This window comes from Geotrypetes seraphini, chromosome 11, assembly GCF_902459505.1.
Source record: "Geotrypetes seraphini chromosome 11, aGeoSer1.1, whole genome shotgun sequence".
Classification (NCBI taxonomy): Eukaryota; Metazoa; Chordata; class Amphibia; order Gymnophiona; family Dermophiidae; genus Geotrypetes; species Geotrypetes seraphini.
The window spans coordinates 48,735,845-48,756,436 of NC_047094.1; the positions used below are offsets into that span (position 1 = coordinate 48,735,845).

The 20,592-nt window shown below is 39.5% G+C and overlaps 1 protein-coding gene across 2 annotated transcripts in view; it reads left to right on the plus strand.

The window, feature by feature from the left end:
• WDR90 (WD repeat domain 90) overlaps positions 1 to 20,592 on the plus strand; it is a 247,472-nt gene that overhangs the window by 102,737 nt on the left and 124,143 nt on the right. For both annotated transcript variants that reach the window (XM_033914400.1, XM_033914401.1), the window contains 6 exons: positions 6,585 to 6,746; positions 6,969 to 7,099; positions 7,541 to 7,657; positions 9,291 to 9,526; positions 12,415 to 12,554; positions 13,573 to 13,703. In XM_033914400.1, the coding sequence (XP_033770291.1) occupies positions 6,585 to 6,746; positions 6,969 to 7,099; positions 7,541 to 7,657; positions 9,291 to 9,526; positions 12,415 to 12,554; positions 13,573 to 13,703 (917 nt within the window). The remainder of the gene's footprint in view (positions 1 to 6,584; positions 6,747 to 6,968; positions 7,100 to 7,540; positions 7,658 to 9,290; positions 9,527 to 12,414; positions 12,555 to 13,572; positions 13,704 to 20,592) is intronic.

Genomic DNA, 20,592 nt, shown 5'->3' on the forward strand with positions numbered 1-20,592 from the left:
GAGTAGATTCTGGGCCGTTCATGGAGGAGAGTGTTTATGAGCAACTTGAAAAACTGAGGGTGGACAAAGCGATGGGACCAGACGGGATCCATCCCAAGATACTAAGGGAGCTCAGAGAGGTTCTGGCAAGTCCTATTAAAGACTTGTTCAACAAATCTCTGGAGACCGGAGTGGTTCCTGGGGATTGGAGGAGAGCGGATGTGGTCCCTATTCACAAAAGTTGTCACAGGGATGAAGCAGGAAACTACAGGCCGGTGAGCCTCACTTCAGTTGTTGGAAAAATAATAGAAGTGTTGCAGAAAGAAAGGATAGTGTACTTCCTTGAATCTAATGGGTTACAGGATCCGAGGCAGCATGGCTTTACAAAAAGTAAATCATGCCAAACGAACCTGATTGAATTTTTTGATTGGGTGACCAGAGAGCTGATTGAGGACATATGCTAGATGTAATTTACTTAGATTTCAGCAAAGCCTTTGATACGGTTTCTCATAGGAGGCTGTTGAACAAACTTGAAGGGCTGAAGTTAGGACCCAAAGTGGTGAACTGGGTTAGAAACTGGCTGCCGGACAGACGCCAGAGGGTGGTGGTTAATGGAAGCCGCTCGAAGGAAGGAAAGGTGAGTAGTGGATTCCCTCAGGGTTCGGTGCTGGGGCCGATCCTGTTTAATATGTTTGTGAATGACATTGCTGAAGGGTTAGAAGGAAAATTTTGCCTTTTTGCAGATGATACCAAGATTTGTAACAGAGTAGACACCGAAGAGGGAGTGGAAAATATGAAAAAGGATCTGCAAAAGTTAGAGGAATGATCTAATGCCTGGCAACTAAAATTCAATGCAAAGAAATGCAGAGTAATGCATTTGGGGATTAATAATCGGAAGGAACCGTATATGTTGGGAGGTGAGAAGCTGATATGCACGGACGGGGAGAGGGACCTTGGGGTGATAGTGTCCGAAGATCTAAAGGCGAAAAAACAGTGTGACTAAACTAAACCTTAAGTTTATATACCGCGTCATCTCCACAGAAGTGGAGCTCGACACGGTTTACAGGAATTAAAAACAAAGAAAGGAACTCCAATGGAAGGAAGGAGGGCTTGGTAAACAGGAAGGAGAGGGGGGGAGGGAGGGGGTAGTTACATTTTGGAGAAAAGCCAGGTTTTCAGATGTTTTCTGAAGTGTTGAAGGGAGGTCGAACTCCGAAGATGGGCAGTAAAGCTGTTCCACAGCTCGGTGATCCTGAAGAGGAGGGATGTTCCAAGTTTTCCTGTATGGGAAATGCCATTTAGAGAAGGGAAGGATAGTTTGAATTTCTGAGTGGATCTGGTGGAATGAGTACTCGAGAGCCAAGATAGAGGAAAGAGGGGAGGAAGGATGCTGTGAAGAGATTTGAAGGTAAGACAGGCGCATTTGTAGCGAACCCTGAGGAAGACTGGGAGCCAGTGAAGCTTAGACAGAAGCGGGGAGACATGGTCGAATTTGCTTTTTGCGAAGATTAGTTTAGCTGCAGTATTCTGAATCCGTTGAAGTCTGATAAGACTTTTCTTTGTTAGGCTTAGGTAGATGGCAAGGCGGTGGCTGCTGCCAGAAGGATGCTGGGCTGTATAAAGAGAGGCGTAGCCAGTTAGAAGGAAGAGGGTGTTGATGCCCCTGTACAGGTCATTGGTAAGGCCCCACTTGGAGTATTGTGTTCAGTTTTGGAGACCGTATCTGGCGAAGGAAGTAAGAAGACTTGAAGTGGTCCAGAGGAGGGTGACGAAAATGATAGGAGGTTTGTGCCAGGAGGAGAGACTGGAAGCCCTGAATATGTATACCCTAGAGAAAAGGAGGGACAGGGGAAATATGATTCAGACAAAATATTTTCCAGAGAAAGGAAAATGGTAAAACCAGAGGACATAATTTGAGGTTGAGGGGTAGTAGATTCAAGAGCAATGTTAGAAAATTCTACTTTACGGAGAGGGTGGTGGATGCCTAGAATGTGTTCCCAAGATAGGTGGTGGAGAGTAAAACAGTGACTGAGTTCAAAGAAGCGTGAGATGAACACAGAGGATCTAGAATCAGAAAATAATATTAAATATTGAACTAAGGCCAGTACTGGGCAGATTTGCATGGTCTGTGACTGTATATAGCCGTTTGGGGGAGGATGGGCTGGAGAGGACTTCAATGGCTGGGAGGGTGTAGATGGGCTGGAGTAAGTTTTAACAGAGATTTCGGCAGTTGGAACCCAAGCACAGTACCAGGTAGAGCTTTGGATTCTTGCCCAGAAATAGCTAAGAAGAAAAAATTTAAAAAATTTAAATTGAATCAGATTGGGCAGACTGGATGGACCATTTGGGTCTTTATCTGCCGTCATCTACTATGTTACTATGACATTTCCAGGTTGATTTTGCAGCATTTTCAGCGAGCTGATGCCCATGTTTTGGAACAACCACTTACTGCTAATGAAACATGGTTACACCACTATGATCCAGAGACAGAACAACAGTCCATGCAATGGCAGCACTTGAATTTCCATTGACTCCAAGGCCAAGGAAATTCAAGACCCAAAATTCAGCAGTGGCCACAGTGTTTTGGGATCAGGAAGGTGTTGTAATGATTTACTATCTTCCAAGGGGGCCAAACAGTTAATGCAGAATATTACTGTAACCTGCGGTGCCAATTAAAGGAGACATTGAAAAAAGAAAGAAACCCCTGTTCGTTTACAAAAATTAGATAGCTCTAAGTCTAATAGATGTTGGCATTGTCATCTCGAAGTATGGACTTTAGATCATTTATTATTCTATTGTCCATGTATTTTGGCTTTTTGGAAATCGATATGGGGACAAATAAATTGTTCATTAGAAAATCCGGTGACTATCATATGATACTATATTATTTGGAATGTCAATGAGGAAGAAAAGTCAAATTTCTTCAAAAAATAATAAGCTCTTACTTATAGTCGCCATTCAACAGATTACATTTAATTGAAAAAACTGGAGCAGATTAAACTATAGTTTCTGGTGGAATTCTCTGTGTCATACATATAAGATAGATAGAACGTTAGCCACACTGAAAGGAATTTTTAATAGATTTCAGGAGGTTTGGGGACCATTAATAAAATATTGTAATGAGTAAATAACATTTTTCCCTTATTGGTACAATTGCAAAGTAAGGGGTGGGGGGGTGGGATTTCTAATCTTGTATTAAATGTTTAGATTAATAGAAAAGATTGTATATAATATATTATATGATATATGTAATTACATATGAAATAATAGGGATGGGAAGGAGGTTTTAAATATTATTAATTTAAACTGATTATGATAGACAATCAAGTGATATTGTATAAGTTCAAATGTTATTTTATGACGCACTTGTTGTAAGATCTTAAAATGAATAAAGAATTTTTTTTAAAAAAAAGGGAAGGGAAGCTGCGGAAAGGCATTCTCTTTTTCCAAGACAATAAACCTGCTCACAAGGCTGGCAAAACAATGGATTTCTGATGCAGTTGGGGTTTCAGTACATATACCATCCACCCTACTCACCAGATCTTGTCCCATCTATTTTCTGTTTCCAAACCTTAAAAAGAGTTTGAAAGGGTGACAATTTTTGAGTGATTCAGAGGTGTCTGCAACAGCAGTGCAGTATTTCAGTGACCAGACATGAGAGTATTTTTGGAAGGGTTACAGAAATTTCAGACACGATGTGCCAAGTGTGTTGAACTTAGAGGTGAATATGTGGAATAACTTGTAAGTTTTATGGCTCTACATCATTTTCTTCTTGGTTGGGCTGAGAACTTTTCAGCCTTATAAGTATTGTCCTCAGGGAAAAATTACCTACAGAGACAACACCTGCTTTCTCAGCAGGTAACTTTTATGCTGGAAACTATTTATATAGTTTTGATTATACAAGTCTATGTGTGGTGTTCAAGCCTCATCCTCTCCCTGCTCTAGGGTTCACCTCTGCTCTCTATAATACAGTGATACCTTGGAATCCAAACGCCCCAGAACTCGAACAACTTGGAATCCGAATGAAATTTTTGAGCAAATTTTGCCCCAGAATCCAGATGTTGCTTTGGAATCCGAATGTACGCCCTGCACGTTGTTCCTGCATACATTTCCACAGCGCTCAAGCCACCCATACGCAGTTCATTGTCAGAAGCTGTTTTGAAATCATCTCGTGTGATTTTCGCCTTTGTGCCCGTTTAGTGTATTCGCCATGGGTCCTATAAAGTGTAGTGCGGAAAATAAGAGTAAGAGGAAAGCTGTTAGAGCTACAATTGAGGTTAAGAAAGATCTTATCGCTAAGCATGAAAGTGGCACACGTGTGGTTGATCTCACCACTATGTGATGCCTAAATCGACTGTTTGTACGATTTTGAAAAATAAAGAAGCTATCAAAGTAGCTGATGTGGCGAAAGGGGTTACAACACTGACCTCTAGGAGATCAAAAAGTATGGAAGAGATGGAAAAACTCCTCTGTATTTGGATTAATGAAAGACAGCTGGCTGGTGATGTGATTTTTGAGACAATAATTTATGAGAAAGCCAAGGTCCCCCACGATGATCTAGTGCAAGGCATGCCTGATACTAATGCTCACAAAGAGGAGTTTAAAGCCAGTAGGGGGTGGTTTGAGAACTTTAAGAAAAAGACTGGGATCCATAGTGTTGTTATGCATGGAGAGGCTGCCAGTTCTAATTCGAAAGCAGCAGAAAAGTTTGTAAAGGAGTTTAAGGAGTTTGTGATCAATGAAGACTATGTTTCGAACCAAGTGGTCAATTGTGACGAAACAGGCCTCTTTTGGAAAAAGATGCCCAGGCGAACGTACATTTCAAAGGAAGAAAAGTCTGTACCAGGCCATAAGCCAATGAAAGACCACCTTACTCTCTTGCTGTTTGGTAATGCTAGTGGGGACTGCAAGATCAAACCTCTCCTCGTGTACCATTCAGAAAATCCACAGGTCTTTAAGAAGAACATCATCATTAAGAGCAAACATAATGTTATGTGGAGATGAAATGTGAAAGCATTGGTTACCAGGCAGTTCTTCACTGAGTGGATACACAAGGAGTTTGCTCCTTTAGTAAAGGCTTATCTGCAGGAAAAAAATCTCCTAATAAAGGCTCTCCTTGTACTGGACAATGCTCCTGCGCATCCTCCAGGCCTAGAAGATAATTTGGTGGGCAAATATAGCTTCATCAACATAAAATTTTTGCCCTTCAAATACCACTCCTCTTATCCAGCCCATAGGCCAACAGGTGATCTCGAACTTCAGAAAATTGTACACCAAGGCTATGTTCCAGAGATTTTTTTTTTTTTTTTAGTTCAAATGTTTTTATTAAGGATAAAGTGAAATAACAACAGAAGATAAAGAATAACAATTTTAGTTACAAATGAAATGGAACTTACCCTCTGAGAGTTCTGGAAGGATCACTGCAGTATCCTCCATTGCCTAAGAATCATCGAGAAAGCATGGAGGGAAGTGTCTTTGAGGACAATGATCTCTGCCTGGAAAAATCTCTGGCCTGAATGTGTTGCTGAAAAGAACTTCGAAGGCTTTGAGGAACCACCTGTTGTTTCTTACATCGTATCTCTGGGCAAGTCCATGGGTTTGAGGAACCACCTGTTGTTCCTGACATTGTATCTCTGGGCTTGGAAGTCAGTGAAGAGGATGTCAACAAGTTAGTGGGCAATCACAAGACTGAGCTGACAACAGAAGAGCTTCAGCATGTCAACCAGCAGCAGCAGAAAGAAGTCGCAGAAGAAATTTCTTCAGGGTAGGAAGAAGGAGACACTGGTACCATTCCCACTGCTGAAATCAAGGATCTCAAATGTGGTCAAAAACCTAGGCAGTCATTGAGAAGTGGCACCCTGATAAAGCCCTTGTTAACAGGTGTGATAACTTGTTCAATAACATGATTGAACATTTTAGAAAAGTTCAATCAAACCACTTTGGAATGTTGGTTCTCAAAAGACACCACGACCAGTGACCCCCAAACCCTCTACAAGTGGTATCTTAGCAAAGAGCATAAAAAGGAACAGAATGCAGACACCAGAACCACCAGAAACGCAGTTACCTGATGTTAACATGGAAGGTGACTCGCCTTCCGAGCAATAATCTACCTCCTCCTCCAGCTTCCACATCATCATTCTGTTTTAAGGTAAATGCAGGTTTTTATATTTTTATTTTTATTACTTTACATTTTTATTTAAATTTTATTGGTTAATATTTTACCTTAAAATCCAGTGTACTTACTGTTAAAATCATTTGAAAATATGAGTTCATGGACCAAGGAATGGATTAATCCAGTTTCTATTTTTAAAGAGGCAAAATTGTCTTGGAATTCGAACGGGGTTCTGGAATGGATTAAGTTCGGATTCCAAGGTATCACTGTATTGGGAAATACATGTTTCCCACAGATTGGTTCGACAATTCTTAAAGCATAGATTTCTACATGTAAAATTATTTTCTAGGGTTTGAACATTGCCCTCTGTGTAGAAAAAAGCTTGCAGTTCCAGACACTTTCTTGCATCTTGCACATTCTGGTATAAATTTTGACTTTTCCTATGTAGCAAGAGATGCCCCATGGCATGACATATGTTTTGATCTTGTCACAGGATGGTGTCATGTGGCAGGGATAACATCAGGCTTTGGCGAGTGCGCAGTGGGGTACTCCGTTCCTGTCCTGTCAATCTAGGGGAGTATCATGCTCTGGAGTTTACAGACCTGGCATTTGAAGAGGGCTACTCTCCTGATCGAGAGCCCCAGGATCGCATGCTGTAAGTTTCCATTTAATTATCTCTGCATATCTGCATGCAAGATGTTTTTTAACTCTATCATCTCTCTCTACTGCTGAACCCCTTGAAATAAATGATAAGGTGGTATATCAAAATTTTAATAAACTTGAAACTTTTAATATTCATGTTCCTTATTTGCCACAATGAGAGGAAGTGAATGATTGACTAACACTAAAAACGATTTCCTTTTCTTCCCCTTGTCAGTTATGTTTGCAGCAAGAGTGGTCATATCCTGGAAATTGATTATAAGAAGGTTTCAATCCGAAATGTTCGGCGTCTGCTGCCTTCCCAGCGTCAACATGCACAGAGGCGAGAGAAGCAGACCTTCAACTCTGGTAGGATCAGATGTGGAAGAAGCAGACACTGAGTTCCATTAGGGTCAGAAATGAGAGAGGAGTACCTCTCAGCTCTGATAGGATCAGAAGCACAAGAAGCAGACCCTCTGCTCTGGTAAGGTTGGAGAAAACAGAAGATAATCTTTACATTTGCGGTAGAGAGACTTTCAGCAGTTATTGTTTATTTATTAAAAGACCACCTTTCCAAGAGGTCAAAGCAATGTACAGACTAAGTAAAAAAATAGAAAGGAATGTCAATTAAAAAGGGAAAGTTACAGAGAAGATGCCAGTGCTGGATCAAATACTACTTACAAGCTGAGTGGTTCTGTGTAAAATTTTTATGATTTCCCATTATAATGCTTGATTTTCATGAGTGCAAAGATGATGGAAAGCTCCAAAGCTCCTTACAGCTGCATTAATCTGAATGTCCTTAAATTTCAGGTCCTGGGATCGCCATAAACAGTATCAGTATCTCTGCTACTTTCTGTGCCACAGGCTCAGAGGATGGCTACCTGCGCCTGTGGCCAATGGACTTCTCAGCTGTCTTTTTGGAGGCAGGTCAGCATTACTTACCTATCTTGACTATTTTTTGTTTTTCTCTATAATTTTTATTAATTCTTACTCTAAAGCAGGGGTGTCGTACTCAATCACATAAGGGGCTGAAATCTGAAAAAAAGGATAAGCTACGGGCTGAATTTTTAATTAAGATAATTAGGGTTCTTTTAATTAAGGTACGCTAACCGATTTAGCGCGCTAAATGTGTACCTTAATAAAAGGACCCCTTTGTGACTAAGGCTTAGTCTTAATAGAAGTATAGGGTTACAACGTCTCCAACCCCACACCAGCTCTGTGGTGTAAACAGAAAATAGAATCCAGCTTTTAGGTGAAGGACTGGCTCCTCCTTCGCCTAAAAGCCCTTGTTTTGGACGTTTGGGGCTTAGGCTTTTTTTTTTAGGTTGATTATATGGTGTAAGTTTTGACGTAGTGGTGGTCTGGGCGTTTAAACAACTGAACTTAGAAGTAGGCCATTATAAAAAAAAAACTCCTTTTGGACATTTTTTTTTGATAATGGACATTTTCCCTGCTTCTACTTTCAACGTTTAAGGCCTTAGGCCAAAAGGGGACTTTTTTTTTATTATGCCCCTCTATCTGTTTAGCAGAGTGTTTTAATTTAAGACAGCTTTTTTTTCTGTTCTAAATTAAATTGGTTAGCCATACAGATAGCAGCTGAGTATTGCCGCTATAGTTAGAAAAATGCCCTCGATCTAAATCAGCACTATCCAGATAGTATTGCTGAAAGTTCATGGTAGGGAACTTATATTTTAATGGGGGCTACCAAGTGGTTGAACAGCTAAAAACTAATATTCCAAGGGACTTAAAGTGCCAGTTATGTCTCTTACTTAGAAAGTATTCAAGAATGTTAACCATTTTGATGTGATTCTGCAAGTCTTTGCAGCTATGTTTGGCAGTATGAAAATTGCTCCCTTTGGGTTTATTCCGTAAAGAAGATGCCAACATTTAAGCGTCAAGAATGTGCATAAATGATCAGAATACCAGTGTATATGCATTTAAATATTACGGATACACATGATTCTATGAAATAGTGCCTAAATGCAATGACAGTTTGAAAGTGAGCAGAGTATGAGTGGCGTGCACAGTTCTGTGTGTAAAATATGTAACAAAATGTGCATAAATTATAGTATTCTAATCTAGTGATTACACCTTAATGTGTGTACATTTTATTTGTTACAATTGGATTCTGTAAAGGAACATAGGCATCTATTTTCCTTTTATACCATAGGCTCCAAATAGATGCACTGTAATAGAATTGCCCTTTAAACAATGCAGCAGTGTTGATGGCCAAGGAGACAGGGGAAAGGACAACTCGGGAGTTTCCTTGGTCGTCATTGCTGCTACATTCTTTGGTTTCATCTGTACAGAGACCTTCCTCCTTTTCTTTGATAATAGAATTGCGCTCTATATAGGCCATGGACTTATTTGCTATTTCCACTTCCACTAAGATTTGGAGCAATAGATAAACAAAGTGAGACTGAGCCTGAATCTTCTCCCTTCTCTGCAGGAAAGCTTTTTTTTTTGTAATTTAAGATCTTGGTTTAATGTTACTCCAGATATTTCAGTAATGCTCTGTCTGCCTGTCTGTCTCTTTCCTCCGCCCCCTCCTTCTTCCCAGAGCACGAAGGCCCGGTGAGCTCTGTGGCTATCAGTCCAGATAGTCTCAAGGTTCTGTCCACCACCTCTACTGGAAATCTTGGTTACCTGGACGTCCCATCCCATGACTTCAACACCCTGATGCGCTCACACACTGACATCATCCTTGCATTCTCTGTGGACATGATCCGGAAGCAGCTTGCTACAGTGTCCCAAGATAACACCATCCGTATCTGGGAGCTAACATCCATGCAGCAGGTAGGGCAAGAACATGGAAACAAGTCTTGATTGAGCTGACACATTTGGCACAGAAAGGCTTATTGATAGATATGTGCAAGAGGCATTGGTAAATCAAAACCTTGGTGTTAATAATTATTCAGTTTCATGAGAATGGGGCTGGCTGACATTCCTTTTGAATATCTTTAGTCATCAGGTGAGTTAGTGGTGCACCATGATTTATTTATTTATTCATTCATTTTTCTATACAGTTCTCCCAGGGGAGCTCAGAATGGTTTATATTAATTTTTCCCTGTCTTTCTTGGTGGGCTCACAATCTATCTAATGTACCTGGGGCAATGGGGTGATTAAATGACTTGCCCAGGGTCACAAGGAGCAGCATGGGTTTGAACTAGAGAGTTGTGCAGGGACAGAAATCTCTGTCCCTGTAAGAATCTCCTCCGTCCCCACCCGTTCCCGCTGGGAATCTCCTCCGTCCCTAATGGGGACTTTTGTCGAGGTCTTCCTTTTCTCTTATTCTTATAAATAAACATAGAAACATAGAATATGACAGCAGAAAAGGGCTATAGCCCATCAAGTCTGCCCACGCTAATGACCCACCCCCAGACTTCACCCCGCTAGAGATCCCACATGCATATCCCATTTCTTTTTAAAATCGAGCACGCTGCTAGCATTAATCACCTGCAGTGGAAGTTCATTCCAATGATCGACCACCCTTTCGGTGAAGAAATACTTCCTGGCGTCGCCATGAAATTGCCCCGCCTTTGATTTTCAGCGGATGACCTCTTGTGGTCGAAGGTCCTTTAAGAAAGAAGATATCGTTTTCCACCTCGATGCGGCCCGTGATATATTGAAACGTCTCAATCGTGTCCCCCCTCTCTCTTTGTTCCTCGAGCGAGTATAGCTGCAGTTTATTCAGTCTTTCCTCATATGGGAGGTTTTTGAGTCCTGAGACCATCTTGGTGGTTATTCGTTGAACCGACTTGATTTTCCGCACATCTTTTTGATAATGTGGTCTCCAGAATTGGACACAATATTCAAGATGAAGTCTCACCATAGATCTGTACAGGGGCATTATGACTTCGGGCCTCTGGCTGATGAAACCTCTACGGATGCATCCCACCATTTGTCTAGCCTTGGATGCAGCTTTCTCCACCTGATTGGCAGTTTTCATGTCTTCACTAATGATCACTCCCAAATCACGTTCTGCCCTAGTCCTAGCTAAGGTCTCACCATTTAGAGTGTAAGTTCTGCACGGGTTTCTGCTGCCAAGGTGCATGACCTTACATTTTTTAGCATTGAAGCCTAGCTGCCAAGTCGAGGGCCAATGTTCCAATAAGAGCAGGTCCTGCTCCATACTATCGGGCAAAGCGCTGTTACCTACTATGTTGCATAGTTTGGCGTCGTCGGCGAATAATGTTATTTTACCTTGAAGCCCTTGAGTCAGGTCTCTTATGTATATGTTGAAAAGGATCGGTCCCAAGACCGAGCCCTGTGGCACGCCACTGGTCACCTCCGATGTTAACCACTACCCTCTGGAGTCTACCGCTTAACCAATCATTGACCCATGTCGTCAATGTTGCTCCCAATCCCATCGATGTCAACAATCTGCGGTGCGGGACGCTATCAAAAGCTTTGCTGAAGTCCAAGTACACGATGTCCAGAGACTTTCTCATATCCAGTTTCCTTGTAACCCAGTCAAAGAAGCTGATTAGATTGGATTGGCAGGACCTTCCCTTTGTGAATCCATGCTGGTGGGGATCCTGTAGATTCTCCTCGGTCAGGATCGTATCTAATTTGTATTTAATAAGTCTTTCCATGAGTTTACTCACTATTGAGGTGAGACTCACCGGTCTGTAATTCGCAGCTTCCGTCCTGCAATCCTTTTTGTGCAGTGGAATGACGTTAGCCGTTTTCCAATCCATGGGGACTTTTCCGGTACTCAGGGAAAGACTGAACAGCACGGATAGCGGTTCCGCCAGGACATCACACAATTCCTTAAGAATTCTGGGGTATAGATTGTCCGGTCCCATGGCTTTGTTCACCTTGGGTTTTGATAGTTCGTCGTGGACGCTGCTGGGTGTAAACTTGAAATTTTGAAACGGGTCTTCCGAGGTTTGCCTTGCCTGCAGTTGTGGGCTGGTCCCCGGCGTCTCACAGGTAAAGACTGAGCAAAAGTTTTCATTTAGTAATTTGGCTTTATCAGAATCCGTTTCTACATAATTCCCGTCTTTTTTCCTGAGGCGTACTATCCCATCTGTGTTTCGTTTCCTGTCGCTAATGTATCTGAAGAAGGATTTATCCCCTTTTTTAATGTTTTTCGCTAGATGTTCTTCTGTTTGAATCTTGGCCTCTCTGACTGCCGCTTTGACTGCTTTAGACCTGGTCAGATAGTTTTCTTTTGCCACCCTGTTTCCTGTTTGCTTGTAGGAAATAAAAGCTTTTTTCTTTTCCTTAATAGGCCCTATCTAAGTGTCATTGTATATTTTCATTCACTTTGTAAGAATGACACACCATCTGTCAAGGGGTCAGTTTATATGAGACTGAAATTTAACACATCATGCTAAGTATGCCTTGGTCTGTATACCAGTTTCAGTAACCTGTATTTGTTATGTATGCTGCCTAGTTAGTTACTATTTAACACTAACATGTCTATTTCTAAATCTCTGCTCTCGGAGCTTGGCAGTACTCAGTTGAAAAGTTTTTGATCTAGGGGGTACTTGTCCTGAAGAAGTTGGTAAACACTGCTCTCTAGCATGGGAGACTAGTGGAATTAGGAACTGAGGTGCTGCTAAACTGTGTTAGAGAGGATGTAATGACAGAGGAATGTAGTGGAAAGAAACTTAGTTTCTGACCCATGGCTATACATATCAATTTCTGATCTGTGAGTGTGTTTTCCTCTCGTCAAGCTGTATGATTTCACTGCTTCGGATGAGACCCCTGGTGCTGTGGTCTTTCAACCCCTGCGCCAGATCTTTGCCTGTGGCTTCAGCAGCGGCATTGTAAGGATTTTCAACGTGGCAGCTTCAACCCTCCTTGTTGAACATAAGTAAGTTTTAAACATAAATTTTATTTTGTACTCAACCATTTCCTTTCTGCTCCTTTGTATTTCTAGTTCAACTGAAACTAGGGCTGAGATCTGGTGCCATGAGCCTTTATCCACAACTATTTGAGGGTTTTCTCTACTGTATATTCCTCCCCCCCCCCAATCATACCTGCTGTGATCATTATAGTGATGTTCTGGGCCAGAGGTCCCCCATCATACCAGGTGTGATCATTACAAATGATGCACTGGGCCAGGAACTGTACACCAGGGCTCCTCCCAGAACCCTGTAATCTGGTTTAAATCCTGCCAATGGGTTTCACTTTTAAACAGTGGCAGACTTCCTCCTCCTCCTTTTCCCTAGGGCAGTTGTCTCCAAAGCAGGGCCCCTGGGCCACATGTGGCTTCCAAAGTCCTCCATTGCAGTTCTCAAACAGTTTACTGAAATGCTTTTCAGATCCTGTAATGCATTAATTTCAACCTTGCCCACTTGATATAGTAACTGCAAACAATTTCTTAAGTGTACAGTATACTCGGGTGTCTCATTTTTTAAAAAAATATATCCTTGAAGTGTTGTAGAATCAATATTAATATTAATTTTTAATGTTTAATATCCGGTCTGAACAAGAAGATCAAGACTGTTTACAAAATTAGTAGTATGTGTAAGCTTGAAATCTTTTGATGACCCTTAAGAGTTTTCTCGTATTCATACTGCAGCCCTTTACATGAAAAAGGTTGGAGATTGCTGTCATAAGGTCTGCATATGCTGCTTTTGCAGCATCTTCAGCACCAGATGGCTTGGGCAGCAAAAGACCCAGCTGAACCAAGGACCTCTGTATGACAGTGTGTAGCATTTACTACCCAAGCTACAGAGTTGGCCCACAAACTATTTTAATAAACTCTTTATTATACCCCCATCTCCAACATCTCCAATCAGATGCACATAATACTTCAGCTGACTTCAGTGATCACATTTCTCCAGCTCCATCCAGCTAGCTTCCTGTCCTGTCTTTTATTTGTGTAGGCAACATCGAGGCAGCATCACAGGCCTTGCATTCTCACCTGACGGGGATTTCCTGTATAGTATCGGTTCGCAAGGATCCCTAGCACTTTACAGTGCTGTCAAGCGAGACTACCCTGTTCTTCGTGTACTGGGTAAGACTTTTTGCAGATTCATGCAGGTACTCAGCTGACTGTGTCTCAAATGTTATAACTGGTTTCAGGGTTAACAGTTTAGATTTGACTACAGTAGCACATGGTGGAAATGTGAAATTGTGTGGAAAAATGTTTTCTCCGAAGACAAAGCAGGGATGATAATCTCACATGTTGAGTGGGTGATGTTATCCACAGAACCCCATATGGACAGGGCCAAGTGCACTTTTACTTTAAATCTATAGGCATTGCTCATACCAGGCACTTGCTGGTGCCTTCCTGCCCAACATTGGCTCGCAGAACCATTGATTCTAAGTTTTCTGCAGAGCTGAGAATCTTTCTCTTCTTTATCTCCTCAGTGTGTCAAACATTGAAGCCTTTTATGCGCCTTCCTGTTATTTTTTTTCCCATTATTCTTCATTTTTATTGTTTTCCAATGTTTTCATCGAATTTGGTTAAATTCTGTCAATTTTTTAATTTTTGGCCTTTGGGCCACTTTGAGGCTCTTTTTTAATCTTGGGAGCATCAATGTTTTTCAGTATACTTTTCAATCAAACTCCCCAGGCCATTGAGCCTTTTGACTTCATGCTGCCCATTTTTATTTCTGTGTCAAAAAGGGTGCTAAATGGCTTCAAGAAATGTACTCGTCTTAATTGGACCATTTCGGTCTCTGACCCCCCACAATTGGTTTGTTCAGTATCTAGGTCTTGAACATCGGGACATTCATTGTAAACTCTGTTTTCGTATGCAAAAGCAGTCACTCAAAGCCCAATAAATTCAATGTGATAAACTTTTTGGTTCAGCATCGACATCCAGCATGGTGGAAGATTCGGGACCTGACACTCAATCTGTATTGACAACGTGTGCACTGACTCCGCTTAGAGAGTGTCGAACATTGGGCTCTCTGCAGAGACAAGACTCAACATCGTCTTTGTCCTTGCCTCATTCATTCATCGTGCCTCATTCATCATCTTAGCTTCATGTAAGAAAGCTAAGAAGCGCAAACCTTCCCTTTTAAGTATTTGTTGATGTCCACCTCTTCAACACATAGTAAGCGTCGACACACTGTGGATCACTCTTCATTGCTGCAGATCGTATCTTCTTCCAGGCATGCCTCAATATTGAGGTTTCCAATGCCTGGACAACTGGGACCACAGCAATGTCTCTTCTGGTGCAAATGCTGACTCTTCAGGAGGAGACCCAGGCTATGCTCAAGCAAGAACTTTCAGGGCTACTGCAGATGCAGTATTTACAGGCTTTAAAGCTTTCCACGGCTGCCTCAGTGCAGCCCAAGGATACATTGAGGCATTAATCGAGGATGAGGTCATGCACCCCCTGCTCGATGTCGAGGTTGGCATGGACCTGTTCCATGCATACGTTGTCAACAGCAGAGGTCAAGCATCGACCTCTGCCTTGATGCTCTTTGATGCACACTCAACACTCTTATTGACGCACACTCCCTGATTCACCTAGGAGGTAATATTTTAAAGAGTTTGATTCAGAGAGATCCTACCATTCAGATGAGGAACTCCCAGACTTGTCAGCAGAAGAATCTTATAGCATACTTTCTGACTCTTCTCCTCTGCCTCAAAGTCCTGAGTCGCTACCAGAAAGCATACCTTTTACTGGCTTTGTACGGCAAATGGATCAAGCTCTTCTCATTTTTATTTTATTTTTTTTTAAATTCTTTATTCATTTTACCATCTAACATCAAGAACATAATATTACATCATTAAAACCCTGTAAACATCTCTTGTATTTCTTTTAACATTTTCTTAAAAACACATTTATACCCTCCCCTCCCCCTCCCCTCCCCCTCTCACAAACATTTCAATCAAAAATTTCATATAAATATTATCAATTGATCAAACCTTAATATAACTTTATACTTTCTCCCCTCCCCCTATGTGCAAGTATACCTTCAATGAATAATGGTGTCTAATCATTACAATAACTTGTCAATGGCCCCAAATCTTTTTAAAATTATTATAACTCCCTTTTTGTATGGCAATTACTCTTTCCATTTTGTAAATGTGGCATAACGAATTCCACCAGAAGGTATAATTTAGTCTACTGTAATTTTTCCAATTACTGGTAATATGTTGTATGGCGACTTCTGTCATGATCAATAAAAGTTTATTATTACTTGATGAAATTTGACTTTTTGTTCTCATTGACATCCCAAACATTGTTGTATCATATGATAATGCTATATGGTTTTCTAATAAACAATTAATTTGAGACCAGATTGATTTCCAAAATGCCATGATACAGGGACAGTAGAATATTAAATGATCTAGAGTCCCTCCTTCCAGATTACAGTGCCAGCATCTATTAGAGCTATCCAACTTTTGTAATCTAACTGGGGTCCAAAATGCTCTATGCAAAAGAAAAAAACAAGTTTGTCTCATAGATACAGACACTGTAGATCTCATTTTCCAAGACCAAATTCGTGGCCATTGAGACGCCGTAATTTGATGCTTAATCTCAATGCTCCAGATGTCCCTAAGTCCATTTTTATGTTTTTTATTTATAAATCCATTTATCAATTTATACCACTGTGCAGCCTGGTGACCCAAGAAGTCCACCTGAAAGCATAAGAACTCCAGACTATACTGATTATTGAGATGTTTCCATTCAGGGAACACCTTCTGAATAGCCTGCTTCAGTTGCAGCCATCTAAAGCTTTGTGATTTATTAAGACCATATTTATGTTGCAACTGTGAAAACAAGAGAAAAATCCAACAGGAACTGCAGCAAAACCAAGCGAAAAGCAAAAATCAAAAACAACTGCAGACTATGTACAAGATGCAGGCACTGTTTATTTCAAACTCTAATGGTATATACAACCTTATTACCAACCGAGGGACCCGACACGGTCCGTGTTTCGGACAACAAACCTTCCTCAGGGGTCCTAATGAACATAAACATTGAGTGTAAATAAAACTTAGAAAATATCTTAATGAGTGAGACAGGTGATGATGTGCATAATACAAACGATAAAATGTGAAAAATAATAGTGAATAGGTGAGCATAGAGAGTGTTGACAATTTTGGCATAAAAGTGCTAAATATATATATCTTCAAAAAGAATTGTGAAATGGTGATGAAGATAGGAAAAAGAGGATATATACACTTAGCACTTTTATGCCAAAATTGTCAACACTCTATGCTCACCTATTCACTATTATTTTTCACAGTTTATCGTTTGTATTATGCACATCATCACCTGTCTCACTCATTAAGATATTTTCTGAATTTTATTTACACTCAATGTTTATGTTCATTAGGACCCCTGAGGAAGGTTTGTTGTCTGAAACACAGACCATGTCAGGTCCCTCGGTTGGTAATAAGGTTGTATATACCATTAGAGTTCGAAATAAACAGTGCCTGCATCTTGTACATAGTCTGCAGTTGTTTTTGGTTTTTGCAACTGTGAAAAGTCAAGCAGTTTACCATTTGAAATAACATCTCCCAAAATTTGTATACCTGCAATCATCCAATGCTTCCAGATGACTTTAAATCTGCCAATTTGAATCTTGGAGTTTAACCATATTGTTTGATTAGTTGATTTATAGATTGGAATAGGTGTTAAGTTATTAACATACCTGAGAGTTTTCCATATATCCATAATAATCTGTTTTCTTTATATAACCTAGGCATTTTAATACTAAGAACATGACATAGTCTTAAAGGGAACATGAGTCACCATTCCAACCACAACCAATCTGGAGTATTATCGATGAGCTCTGGGAGTACCCAATACCTACCCTGTCTCAAAATATAGGCTTGATGATACCTATAAAAATTGGGAAAATTTACCCCACCCTCCGCAATTGATTTTTGTAAAGATACTAAAGAAATTCTAGGAGTTTTGCTCAACCAAACAAATTTTGTAAGAATACTGTAACTTTTTATAAAAGGACCGCTTAAAAAAAACTGGTAACATTCCCATCTGATATCATACCACAGGCAATATCATCATTTTAATAGTTTGAACTCTCCCCCACCAAGACAAATGTAAGGGATTCCATTGTTCTTTTTTTTTTTTTTTTTTTTTACTTTCAGAACTCTTTTTTTTTTTTTTATAATTCTTTATTCATTTTCATATTTTACATGAAGTGTACAAAATATTGAGTTACAACTAATGAATACACAATATCACTTTTATATCTATTACATAATATTCTGAACAAATTTTTTTATCCCCTCTCCCATCCCCCACCCTTCTAGTACTTTCCAATCACCTTATACATATTGTATACCATATTATAACATGTTATGTAAAATTATTTTCACTACCCCCCTCCATGTATGCCATAAAGAAGACAAGAAAAAGAAGAAAAGAAGAAGATAAATCCTACTATTCATTCAGTACAATACTTTGTCAATGGCCCCCATATTTTTATAAATTTAGGATATGTCCCTCTTTGTATTGCTATTACTCTTTCCATTTTGAATATATGACAAATTGTATTCCACCAAAATGTATAATTAAGGTTACTATGATTCTTCCAGTTATTGGTTATATGCTGAATGGCAACCCCTGTCATGACTAGTAAAAGCTTGTTATTTTCTGGTGAAATTTGACTTTTTTTTCTCATCATCATTCCAAATAACACTGTATCATATGATATTGCTACATGATTTTCCATCAATTTATTAATTTGTGGCCAAATTGCATTCCAAAAACTTTTAATGTAGGGACAATGATACAGTAAATGATCCAACGTCCCAGGTTCCAGATTACAGTGCCAGCATTTATTGGACTTAGAACTATCTAATTTTTGCAAACGTGTAGGGGTCCAAAAAGCTCTATGTAATAAAAAGAACCAAGTTTGTCTCATAGATGCTGACACTGTACATCTCATTCTCCAAGACCAAATTAGTGGCCATTGAGATGCAGTAATTTGATGTTTAATCTCAATGCTCCAAATGTCTCTTAGACCATTTTTTGGTTTTTTATTCAAATATTCAGATATTAATTTATACCACAATGCGGCTTGATGCCATAGGAAGTCTGCTTGGAAGCATAAGAACTCTAAACTATATTGATTATTCAATGTTTTCCATTCAGGGAACCCAACCTGAATGGCCTGCTTCAATTGCAACCATTTAAAACTTTGTTTTTTACTAAGACCAAATCTATGTTGCAATTGTGAAAATTCCAGCAGTTTACCTTCCGAAATAACATCATTCAGAGATCTAATGCCTGCAATAATCCAGTCCTTCCAAAGGATTTGAGCTCCGCCAATTTTAATCTTGGAGTTTATCCATAAAGACTGATTAGTTGACTTGTTTATTGGGACAGGTGTTAATTTGCTAATAAATCTCAACGTTTTCCAAGTATCCATTAATATCTTATTTTCTCTGTATCTTCTAGGCATGTTGATACTTGGAAGATGAACTAAATTTAGGGGAAACATAAGGCGCCATTCCAAATATAACCAATCCGGTGCATTATCTATCAGTTCTGGGAGGATCCAATACATACCCTGACGTAAAATATAGGCTTAATGGTATCTATAAAAATTTGGAAAATTTACCCCTCCCTCCTTAATAGATTTTTGCAAAGATACCAAAGCTATTCTATGCGTTTTACCAAGCCAAAGAAATTTCGTTAAAATGCTATTAAGCTTTTTATAAAAGGACCCCTGAAAATAAATAGGTATCATACTCATTTGGTAGCAAACTACAGGCAAGATCATCATTTTAATAGTTTGAACTCTCCCCCACCAAGAAAGATGTAACGGATTCCATTTCTCACATAACTCTGTAACTTTTTTCAATACAAATTTTTCATTTTCTTTTACTGTATCTTCAATTGTATTTTTAACTTGAATGCCAATCCTTCTTCTTTCCATATGAACGGAAAAGCGTCAAATAATCCTTTTACACAATGAACATTTAAAGGTATAAGTTCAGACTTACTCCAATTAATTTTATAACCTGAAAATTTGCCAAACATATCAATTAATTCCAATAGACAAGATAAGGTAGACTCTGGATTCCTCAAATAAAGTAAAATATCATCCGCATAAGCCGAAATTTTATATTCCATATCAGAATATGGAATACCCTGTATCCCCCTTGCTTGCTGTATTGCTAACAATAAGGGTTCTAATACAACATCAAATAACAAAGGAGATAAAGGACAACCTTGTCTAACTCCCCTCTGCAATTGAAAACCATCAGATATCATATTATTAATATTTAATCTTGCAATCGGGAAGCTATACAATGTTTTTACCATTTGTATAAATCCAGAACCTATACCAAACCATTCTAAAGCCTGATACATAAAATTCCATTCTACCCTATCAAACGCTTTTTCTGCATCCAAGGAAACTGTAAAAGCTGGTTCATCCATTTTTTTTGATAAATTTAACATATGAAACAATAATCTAGAGTTATTAGAGGAATGTCTTTTAGCAACGAAACCCGTCCGATGCGTGTCTATAATATGTGGAAGAGCTTTGGCTAATCTCAAAGCCAAAATTTTCACCAAAAGTTTATTATCCACATTTATTAAAGATATAGGCCTGTAGTTTGAAACCAAAGTAGGATCTTTATTTGGCTTAGGCAAAACAATTACTATTGATTCAGCCATAGTACCTTTAATATCACCTTTTATATGTTGTGTCTGATATAAATTTAGTAAATATGGGGAAAGGACATTTTGAAATGTTTTATAAAATTCTACTGTATAATCATCACCACCTGGAGCGGATCCAACTCTAAGAGATCTCAACGCTGTTTCTAATTCTTTTAATCATATAGGTTCATCTAAACTCCGTTTTATATGATCAGGAACCTTAGGTCCAATAATTAAATCTAAAAAATTTTTACCATCTTTTTGCCTCTCCAAATAAGGCTCGGAAGAATACAGGTCC